Source organism: Primulina tabacum, chromosome 5 (assembly GCF_025594145.1).
Source record: "Primulina tabacum isolate GXHZ01 chromosome 5, ASM2559414v2, whole genome shotgun sequence".
Classification (NCBI taxonomy): Eukaryota; Viridiplantae; Streptophyta; class Magnoliopsida; order Lamiales; family Gesneriaceae; genus Primulina; species Primulina tabacum.
Genome location: NC_134554.1, coordinates 25,913,226 through 25,925,182, shown reverse-complemented (window position 1 = coordinate 25,925,182; position 11,957 = coordinate 25,913,226). Strand labels below are relative to the sequence as shown.

Below are 11,957 nucleotides of genomic sequence, written 5' to 3'. Positions count from 1 at the left end.
AAATGGATCTACGACAGGAACCATATATTGCGACTGCGTGGTTAGGCTGTGAGGAACAGTTTGTAAATTCAATGGATATACCCCGAAGGCACTTCAGTCAAAGAACTAAAATGTTTAGTTTATTATACGGAAGCACGATGATCTATATATATATAAAAATCATTTGAATTATTATATATTGGTTGAAAACTTTGTGCAGATGTATGTTTTAGGCTATATACATTTAAAAATAAACTCGATAGGTATAACATCGTCACATACCAAATTCAAAGAGTTAAAGTGTATTTTGGGAAAAAAAAAAAAAGTAATTAGGGAGCTCAAACAAAAAAAAATTGAGAGTAGAGAGTTAGGATAAAGTTTTAAGTTTGAGATGGTAAGTTATTGCCAAATTGCACGTTTTTTTTTACATGAAAGGGATCTAGTTTTCAAAGTAAATCAAAAGTCTTTTTTTTTTCAAAGTAAATCAAAAGTCTTTTTATTAATCACCCTTGGGTAAATATCGATAAAGTTGCAGTCTAAACTCAATCGAAATAGATATTAAGGGCCAAACTACAACTAATTGCTACTAGAATAAATTATATCTTCCAACACAAAAAATCACGTTAGACTGTTTAACGAATCAATTTTGTGAGACAAATATTCTATTTGGTCGTTCATGAAAAAAATTTAATTTTTATGCCAAAAATATTATTTTTTATTTTAAATATGAACATGATTAATTTATCTCGCGAATAAAAATCTATGAAATTATCTCACAAACAAATACGTTCATCTTCCAAAAGGTCGAATATGTTCAAACCTATGATACCCTTGCTATATTGTTTGTGTGTGTACCACTTGTCATACCCCTGACAATGTGTTAGTATATAATAGTTGAAAAATGGCTTTTTTTGGGTTTCATAAAATTCATGAATTTTTAAATATTCTTCTCACACTTAAAAAGCGCTATTTTTTTAGATGAAAAATGGCTTTTTTTGGGTTTCATAAAATTCATGAATTTTTAAATATTCTTTTCACACTTAAAAAGCGCTATTTTTTAAAAAAAAAAATGAAGCGCATTTTTTACATAAAAAACTAGAGGGTCATTCAAATGTAATTATTGTTTTATTACTAATAATAAAATTATAATTTTTATTCAATGGTCCACCAAATAATTCTCGTCATCACAAATATTAAGTAAAATGTTGTAGAGTATGGCGTAAAAAAAGATGATTTTTTTTTTTAAAAAAAAAGCATTCAATTTGTTGTCCTTCGAAAAGAGGAAAAAATATAGAATCAAAACAGTTGCATAGCAACATAATTCATAAGCCAAAGATGCATTAGTTTTGTTTTAAAAATAAAATCTAAAAACAAGCATCACGATACATCATTGATACCATTTTCAAAAATGAAATATTTGAAAAGAAAATTTAAAATAATTTCGTATCGTGATGATTTTGAATCACGATTTAAAATTATTGTGTATTTAAAATTCACTGTCAAGTGAATTTGTTCAAACAAATCTATAGACTGAAATCTCTAACTTCAGATCTCTCTATCGAAATACGACTTTTAAACTCTTTTATTATTCTATTATACTAGAATTGTAGAATATTTTAAAATTTTAAAATGAAGTTCACTCTTAACCCTCAAAATTCCATTTCTCAAAACTTCCTCTCAAGAACTTTTGTTTTTTCCGAAACAACAAGAAAAAACTAGCAATGCCGAAACTTTGATTGTGTCAGAGATAAAAATACTTGACAAAGAAACTGCGTCCCAGAATGAGAGAAAGATACATGGTTACAACAGATAAAAGCTGTCTATTATTACATAAGACCTGGAGCTTCTTCTCATATCTTGAATTGAAGCTCCAAATTAAATCCAGACTTAAAGCAATGGCGAAAAAATTCTGAACTGTTATGCGCAAAACGCTGGCCGAACTTTCAAATACAATGCAGGATGCAGCACTAAGGTCCCAGAGATTATCCACAAAATGCAGGGGTACTCTGGGTAACAAACAAGAATGATATGTTGATTCTACAATGACTTCTGGCGTATACCGTTTAATCACACTATATAGATGGAAGCCAGAAACCGATTCCAGCTACCATTAAGTTGATGATGACTCTCTGCCAGCTAATCCAGTTGGCCGGCAGAATACAAGAGTTTAGATGATGATTGATACACGGGACATTTAAGGAAGTGCAGCCTGCACGTCCCAAGTTCCTCCTCCAACATCAGGAGCTACTCGGGCGTTGAGTTCTTCGGTGAACGTGACAATACAAGACCTACACATATTGAAGAAATATTGGATGAGAATACGCAAACTGAAGAATTTAAATTAAGGACGGAAATACAATGGTAGCTGACTCGTTATGAGGTCAAAATAAGATACTAGCATGCGCAAATTACTAGTTTATGTTCATTGTCCCTAAGCCATCAACCGTATTTCCATTAATATTAAATGGAATAACAAGATCATTGAGAAGTTATATTAATAATACTAAGAAGTTTCAAATGCAGGGGATATTTATGACAAATTTACAGGAACCGAAAGCATTTGATTGGGACCCTTTTGCATCTCTCACTTGGAACACAACGCACTCCTTCAGAAAATATGGAGAAAGAACTTCTCGTGCATATGATAATTTTTACATTATTACCGAATAGTCCACATCCAAATTTTGAGGCAGAGACAGAAAACATGAAATGCTGAAGATACGATTGAAAATCATTAAAGTAGAAAGACATCTCAAAAGTTAGATACCTCTAGAATGCAAAAGAGATGATTTCTGGGGCTAGACTGGAAGGAAGCCTTGCCACTCAAATAACGGTCCTGCTGCAATCTAACAGTAGATGAAAAAGTGGCATAATAAGTAATAAGAATATCAAGGAAATAATGGGAAATGAAAAATGTATATCCACAGGTGGATGGTACTTGCCTAGATAAACTCTTCACCCAGCTTTTGGATCAGAGCCGCTACCCTCGATGAACTGAGGTGAACGTGCAGGTAGTATGAACTGTGGCTGCTGTGGAATAGGTGAACCTGATACAACAAACATATTTATCACAGGGCTTCCTGTTCAAAACTAAATTTAAAACGATTTGTTCCATAAAAAGCAAGTTAACAAACACCATGGATGACATACAGAAAGAAGTACTGAGTATAAAATCCTGGTGGGGAACAAAATACCGGAGGACTACAAATCAATAGAAATGGTGGCGAACGATATACTGTCTGTAATGAGATCTGAATGAGGCGGTGGGAGTTCTGTTATTGCCGTCATGGGGGCCAAACATACGTACCTGTAGGATTCGGCACTGGAATAGTTGGGACAGGATTAGTTGTCATTGAATTGACACTAGGTCTGGCAAACTGCATTATTTGATGACTAGGTATTGCATATCCTGGTAATGCTGTATAACCATGACTTCCAGGAATCGCCTGGCTCAACTGACTGTAAGGAAACATGGTTGTGTTAACTGCTCCAGGTACACCATATATGTGAAGGTTCTGCTGACTTCCGTAGGGATTGTAAACTCCCTACAAGACAACGTAAGAATATGACTTAAATAAATATTAGAATAATGATATAAAAGAAAAAAAACTCCGACAGTTGAGACAGCCGGTCACAAGCCCGAATAAAACAGTGCCGTAAAAAATATATTACCGTTGGTATTAGGCCTGTGACAGCCAACCAATTATTGCGTCACAACTCTTCACATGGATATAGTTAAAATAGATTAACGCGAAATGCTAGGTCATCGCCCGCTTTAAGCGACGCGCTTCACCTACGCTCGGGTGCAGTGTCAAATGAACTAGGCGCACTACAACGGCGCCCAGCTGTAGTGATAAATAAGTAAAGGTTTTCGCACCTTACTGGACGGGGACGAGTAAAAAAACCAGTTCAGATTCTGATAAAGAAGATTAGATTAGCTTCTTGGAACATAGTAACATTGACGGAAAAGTCAATAGAGTTAGTGGATATCATACGAAGAAAGAAGGTAAACATAGCTCGTCTTCAAAAGACAAAATGGAAGGGAAGCAAGACTAAAGAATTAGGAGAATGTTTTATACTTTTCTATTCAGGAACAGATGAAACTAGAAATGGAATGAGAATAGTGGTGGATAAAGCTTATAGGGATGCAGTTGTTGCGGTTATGAGGTTTGGAGATAGGATTATGACTTTATGAGTATCACTTTAGCTTTAGAACCAGAGATCATTCATATCATTAGTGAGTATGCACCACAAGTGGAATTGGTTGATGAGACTAAGAAAGAATTTTGCGATTCTCTAGGATATGTAGTTAGTAGAATACCTTGTGACATGTAGATAAGGATAGAATTAGGTATGAGAGAATTAGGTATGAGAAGGTCCATGGAGGTCAAGACTTTGGGATTCAAAATAAAACGGGGTTTCTACTCTAGACTATGCCTTAACTAGTGATCTTGGGATAGTAAATACTTTCTATAAGAAGAGGGAGTCATTCAGTAACCTTTAGGAGTGGACATAATATGAGTCAAATTAATTACTTTCTTGTGAGGAGACAAGACATAGGTAGTTGTAAAAATTGTAAGGTCACACTAGGAGAATGCTTGACGACCCAACATAGGTATTAATCTCAGATCTTTGCCTTAAAAGCACAAGCGGAGTAAACAAAGGTCAGAGTAAGCCTATCATCAATGGTGGACTATGAAGGGAGATATATGCCAAACTCTTAGGAATAAGATTTTTGAGAGTCAGTCCCAAAAAGATGTGAAGAAGTAAGGCGTAAGGATAAGACCGACACCTCTGAGTTATTTGAACTCATAGCTAACCACATAAGATGCGTGGCGATGGAAGTACTTGGAGAGGCTAAAGGGAAGGGAAGGGACGACACGACAATGAGCCATGGTGGTGGAACAATGAGGTGCAACAAGTCATTAGGGAAAAGAAAATAAGATTCAAGAACTAGCAAGAAGCTAGAGATCAAGGATCGTATGAGCTGTATAAACAAGCCAAAAGACTCAGTAGTAAAGCAGTTGGAAATGCTAAGATTAGAGCTTATAATGATTTGTATAAAAGGCTAGGTAAAAAGGAGAGAGATATTTTGAAGATAGCAAAAGCCACGGATCAAAACACTAAAGACTCGAGTCATGTCAGGTGTATCAAGCATGAAGATGGTAGAGTTTTAATGCAAGATAAAGTTATCCTAAATAGGCGGAGAGATTACTTTAAGAACTTACTCAATGAGACAAGTGTAGAGGAGTTAAGCGTGGGTAGACGTGAGATGCAGAAAGTAAGACATTTAGTGTTCTCGTAGAGCCAGTGCTAAGGAAGTAATAAAGACAATGAAGAGGATGAAACCGGGGAAAGCAATTGAACCATATGAGATACCAATTGAGGTATGGAAGTGTGAAAGGGAAGTTGGCATCCAATGGCTGATTAGGCTCTTTAATAGGATTCTAGATGCTAGGAAAATGTCATAATCTTGGAGACACAGTATTGTAGACCAATTTACAAGAATAAAGGAGATATATGTGACTGCTCAGACTATAGAGGAATTAAACTTATGAGCCATACGATGAAACTATGAGAGCAAGTGATAGAGCGAAAACTTAGAAGTATCACTATTGTATCCAGTGTTCTAAATGGTGATCGAGGCGGCCGCCTAGACAACTTAGAAGTATCACTATTGTATCTAGTATTCTAAATGGCGGTCGAGGGGCAGTCCAAGCTATACGGCGGTGGGCAGGCGGTCGAGGTGTGTGGAGGCAGCAAGCAGGCAGGCCAGGCGGCGAGTAGGCGGTCCAGGTGAGGCAGTCAACATTTTTAAGTTGTAGTCAACACAATTTTTAAAAACCTAGTCAAAGTCAATTAATTTTAAAACTCAAAATCATAGTTATTTAAATCACACACCACTTTCTTTTTTTTAACTTTTGGTTTTCACTCATTTTCACTATCAACCACCAAGCTCACCACACAAACTGTCTGCCGCCACCACCAGCAAGAAGCTTTAGGTTAGGCATTGTATATTTATTATTTAACATATTTTTTATAATATTTCAGATTTTGTGATTTCAAAAATAAAATTTGTGTTTTCTCCTATTATTATTGATTTATTGTTGAAGATTAATGACGGAAAATGATAAACAACCAGAGATAGAATTTAAGCCAAAGTCTAAGGATTTTGTTTGAGAATATGGGGTATTGTATAATAAAGAGAAAATGGATTGGATCACATGCAAGTTGTGTAAGAGGCTTGTTAAAGAAGGATTTTATAGGATGAAACATCATATTGCGGGTATTGTATAACAAGTTGAAGCATGTCCTAAACATCCGATGAGGAATTTATATATTTATTTGCACATTATCTAGATGATATTGTGTTGTATAAAGCTTCTTTATGTTTAAACATTATTTAATTACACATCTTATCTTACACAAAAAAATGATGACTATTTGTAATTATATTGCATCATTATCTATAAAAAAATATTTTCAACCGCCTAAGCGGCCGAGGGGGTAGGCGGTCACCAACCGCCCCGCCACCGCCACCGCCTCCTGCCATTTACAACATAGATTGTATCAGAGAACTAATTTGGTTTTGTCGGGTAGATCTACAATGGAAGCTATTTCTTGATTATACAAATGATAGAGAAATATAGAGAAAAACAAAAGAGCCTGCATATGGTATTCATCGACTTAAAGAAAGCCTAAGATAGAGTGCCTGGAGAATTAATCTGGTGGGTACTTAGAAGGAAGCATGTGCCTCAATGTTACATCGAGATTCTTAAAGATATGTATAAAAGTGTCGAAACTAGGGTTAGGTCTGTTGGAAGGATGTAACGTGAATTTCATTTGGCAGTAGGACTTCATCAAGGATCGGCTTTGAGCCCTTACCTCTTTGGTTTAGTTATGGATGAGCTGAAGGGACATATTCAGGATGAATTACTTTGGTCTATGTTGTTCGCAGATGATATAGTTCTAATAGATGAAACTAAAAACAATGTAAATAAAAAATTAGATAGGCGACGATAAGATATTGAGAGTTAAGGTTTTAGAATGAGTCGCTCAAAAACGAAATATTTAGCTTGCAAAGTTGGTCCTGAATCTATACGAATGGGTAGCCCAATTGATATCGAAGGTCGACAAGTCCTAGAGTGCGAAGGTTTTCGCTATTTAGGATCTACAATCCAAAATACCGGGGACATTAGAGAGGATATAAACCATATGATTAAACCATGGTGGATGAAATGGAGGATGACATCAGGAGTCTAATTCGATAAATGTATGCCTATGAGATAGAAGTATGCCAGCGAGATTGAAAGAAAATGTTATAAAATTATTTTTCGGCTGGCTATGCTTTATGGCTAGGAGTGTTGGACCACTAGAGGATCACACATACATAAGTTGGCGGTAGTAGAGATGCACTTATTCAAATGGATGTGTGGTAAAACTCGCAAGGATAATATGAAGAATGAAATGATCATGAGCTATTTAGTTGTAGCCAAGATTTTAAAAATTCGCTAGGCACTAGTCAGGCACCAGACCAGTGCCTAGAGCCTAGGCCGTGACTAGGCGCCGCTAGGCGGATTCCACGGTATCAATAGCCTTGTAATGGTTCTTAGAATAAATTTGAACCCAAAATTTGTTAAAATCCAATTGACACCTGGTTCATTCCTTATACTTCTTCTGCTTAAGGCAGGCAGTGCAAGATAAATCAAAATAAAAAAAATTACTTTTAGGGCCTGGTTGATTTTTCTTATGTGTGCAGAAGTACGCACACAAAGAAGATGAAAGTGGTGCTGTTAGGGCAAGCAAGCCAACATATCGTTATTTTAAACGGGTAAAAGAATAAACTTCTAATTCTTTCTTAAGCCCAAAAAAATTTCCAAAAAAACTCTAAATGCCAAAGACAGCCTAGGCGACCTTGCCGCCTAGCACCTTTCCGATGTGGTCGAGCCACTGGGTGTAGCCCCATAGAGAACAAGATTAGGAAAAGACGTCTAACACTCTAACATGGTTTGATCATGAGAAGAAGAGACCAAACAGGCATCAATCTGTCATATCTTAGATTGGTAAGTTAATGGAAGAAGTGGGAAGGGCAGACCATTGAAAACTTGAATAAATGTGGCTAAGAAGGATATCTTATATCTTGGTTTAAAATATGATATGTGAGAAAATCGCTTAGTTAGAAGAACTAATATCTATGTAGCAGACCCCGCAACTAGCGGGAATGATGATGATGATGATGTTAAAGAAAAACATTTGGGATAAAGTTTCTCAATGCTACAGACCTGAGAATAAGTATATTCTGGGCTGTAAGGAGCATACCTGCATCAATTCAAGGGTTTAAACGGTCAATGATGAAAACATATTGAACTAGACAATCTACTCTATTTAAGCACTCAAATTCTGATCTTGGGCATGAAAGTTTCCAAATAATATGAGCTATGTGATTAAATGTAAGATGTAACGGAATATGATTTGACATATATGAACACTTATTTCTCGCATACCAACAAATATGAAGAATTTCTATCTTCTATAGAATGTGATGTTCTAAAAGCAACCATATACAAAATCCGAAAGAATGAACGTTACAATCAATTGAAGCATAACAGAACTTGATTCTAGAATGCTTAAATTAAGGCAGAACTGTTTCTGCCATTTTCAACAGTTCTGTCCATACCAAGTACGAAATACAAGGGCGGGGATCAAGCCAAGAAAAATACGGATGCTTGAACGCACAATAACTTAGATATGGCAACAGTATACAATCCTAAATCACCCGATCATGCATATGGATAGGACCATATGTCTCTTGGCATAAACTTAATCATTCATTCTCTTCTTATTCAAGAACCATACATTAGTTATTGCAAGAAATTATAGAGAAAACTATTGAATTTGGACAATCCTTTTTACGAGAAAATACCAGGTTTCTTTCAAATACTAAAGCAGACTCATATCAACATGCATGTATAGCAGCTTATGTCGTGATAACACAATATCATGTGGCTGAAGGAATCATGCCATTATCAAAAATACAAAAAAGAGAAAGCAGAGAACAAACAAATAGACAACTTTTAACAGGCCGCAAGGCGTCGACAAAAACAAATAGCTGAAACTCCAATCATAACCTCTTATCAGGTATCGGTCATTTTTTTATTACACAATAATATAAGAAACAGCATTTGTCAAGATTTGTCAAATGTGAAGTAAAACCAAGACCAATGATTGTGTACCCCAAATTTATGCTACATCTCTGCATTGTTTATTATTGTTCCATGCTGCTTCAAAACTAACGAGACACGATGAACCATAAAAATTAATGATGCGATTTATGTGGACAGTAAAATCAAGTTTCACAATCTACAAAATACAAAATACCATGCCCAGAAATTGATATTATGACAAATATCTCACCCATATGGAGAATACACCAAGCCTTGTTGAGCATTGTAAGGAACAGGTTGCTGGTAGCCAAAATTTCCCATGTAAGGACCCCTAGCAGCTGGCAGACCTCCAGGATAAGGTGATGGAGATCTTAAATGTCCTATGAAGAACAAATGCAGAAAAAAATAAATTACGGTGTGCATTGAGATTTTAGACTACCTATGTTCAAGGTTACAGTCAAGGTATACTTGTTTTGAAGTGAGGATTGATTCAGCAAAAAAATTTCCTTACCTTTCCAATTTATACGATCTGGATTGACAAGAGTCGGTCGTCCAAAAATTAGGGTTCATTCCACTAGCATGCTCAAAGAATCCAATAAAGGACTCATGTGTGATGCATGGAATTTCGTGTACTACCCCATATTTTCAGAGAATGTCCAGTCATTAGTTTAAATCATATTTAAAAGAACATACTTAATGATAAAAACATAACTTTCAAAATAATATGTGGAACTCATAGGATTAAAGGTATTCAAACTCTAAAGAAAATGGCTCATTTAAACATAGAAGGTAGCTGATTAAAGTTTTTCTCACAACAATAATTATCATTATACCAGTGCTATCTTCTCCCAGTCACGCTTTAAAAAATTTGGACCAGGTCCGTGAGTAGCAGCAGTACGGGACTGAAAACTTACGCATGAGTTCGAAGATAGCGAATCTGGAAGAGTACATTATATTTTAAATTGGAAAATGGGGACATGTAGTCCACCACCAACATTTTGGAGTCAAACTGCTCAAGAAGTACCAGAAACACCATTGATGTTAAGCCAGCAAGTGAAGTTTAATATCTTTCACAATCAGTTGAACACTCTGTCAAATAAGAGCCCAAACTGGAAACTCTACAGGTCGTTCCCATATCCAACATGATGGGCACAGTAATTGAGGTACATTACCAGAAGGAACTGCTGGCCTAGGCCTCCCAAGTGAAGCTAAATTACAATTTGCTCGCCTGCCATCAATAATTGGAGTTGGATCAGCACATGCTCGTCTAGCTGACTCAGGTTCCCGGAAAGTCACCTAAACCTCCATACAACACCATTTTAAAATATGGTCACTAGATCATCCAATTTTCTCTTTCTGGCGAAAGAAATTAATAACAACGACCTCATTAGATAATCAAAGTTACAAAACAATAAATGTCAGTCGTACGGCAAGAATTCGGAACTGCAGCAAAATGTACAAGAAACTTAATTACGTTGGATCTTTAAGATGGAAAGCACATTAACCAAAATGCAAACTTCCACAACTCCAGCACATACAAGCAAACCAATACAAATATAAAACCAACAAAAAGTCATAGTATTTCGGAATCAGGACCAAGAACTCACAAAACCGTAGCCTTTCGATCGACCATTGTTGTTATCTTTGATGACAACAGCCTCAAGAATCTCCCCGAATTGTTCGAAATATCGTCCCATGGTCTCACTCTGAGTCTCCCAAGCAAGCCCCCCAACAAAGACCTTAGTAAAAGTGGTGTCGCCAAACGGAGAATTCATATATCGAAATCCACCAGGGCCCGTTTTAGCTGCCTGCTGCCGAAATGCCATACTCACTTATATAAACCAATACACTCAAATTGGCTTTTTTCCCCGTTCGTTCGGAACAGAGAGCAGTAAGGAAGAAAAAAATAGGTTATAGTCAATTATCAACACAACAGAGAGGAAGCCAGCGATTCAAATGACGCTAAAGCGCCATTTCAACAGGGAAACCCAAGAAAAACCCAAATAACTGATTGAAAAAGCGTATATTTTTTTAGAAAAACAGTTTCTTGATTAACAAAAAATTTAGAACAGAAGGGCTGCCTGATACGGGATTTAGGTTCGAACTTGAAGTTACAAGAAATGGTGATGGATCACACGAACAAGAAGATCGAAAGAAAAACAGGGACAGACAACCCTAAAATTGAAGCTGGATGGAAATAGCAGGTCAAAACCCAAAGAAAAATGGGTTGTGATCCGCTGGCGGAAAATCCAGAGAACGTGGGGTTTTTTTATAAATAATTTAAATTTAAAAATTAATTTCAAAAAAAGTTTTAAAAAAAAATTTCAAATACACCGCAATCGATGTTTTGTAAGAACGAATCATGCTCCACGTGATCCATGTAAGCACGGATAATTCTCACGTGGAGCAAGATCCGTGCTTACGAAGCACTGATTGTGGTATAATTGGAAAAAAAAAATTTAAACTATTTTTGAGATTAATTTTAAAATTTAAATTATTTATAAAAAAACCCAGAGAACGTGGTATCGACCAACGTGTCCACCTTTATTATTACCATATAATATATCATTTACTATTTTTTAAAAAAAATACTGTAAATTTTTTTTATATACGAAAAATTATTGTGCAAACTACAATGGGCACTCGATACAAATACGAGAAATGACTATCTAATTATGTAATCATAAAAAGTATTATGTGGATACAAATACAAGCAATTAAATATGATATCCCATGTATAGGCCCACTACCCTTGGCCCATCCCAAGCCCTAATGGAAGACAGGCCCATTAAGGGCTCAGGCATTCTCCTATAA

At 35.9% G+C, this 11,957-nt stretch overlaps 1 protein-coding gene across 1 annotated transcript; it reads right to left on the bottom strand.

The window, feature by feature from the left end:
- Window positions 1-1,736: 1,736 nt before the first annotated feature.
- Window positions 1,737-11,394, bottom strand: LOC142547374 (uncharacterized). Its single transcript, XM_075655632.1, has 8 exons — window positions 10,751-11,394; window positions 10,316-10,439; window positions 9,394-9,523; window positions 8,262-8,298; window positions 3,287-3,524; window positions 2,922-3,026; window positions 2,747-2,825; window positions 1,737-2,267 (listed from the first exon to the last, which is right to left on the bottom strand). The coding sequence occupies exons 1-6, from the start codon at window positions 10,967-10,969 to the stop codon at window positions 2,935-2,937; spliced, it is 840 nt and encodes a 279-aa protein (XP_075511747.1). The 5' UTR covers window positions 10,970-11,394; the 3' UTR covers window positions 1,737-2,267; window positions 2,747-2,825; window positions 2,922-2,934.
- Window positions 11,395-11,957: the final 563 nt, after the last annotated feature.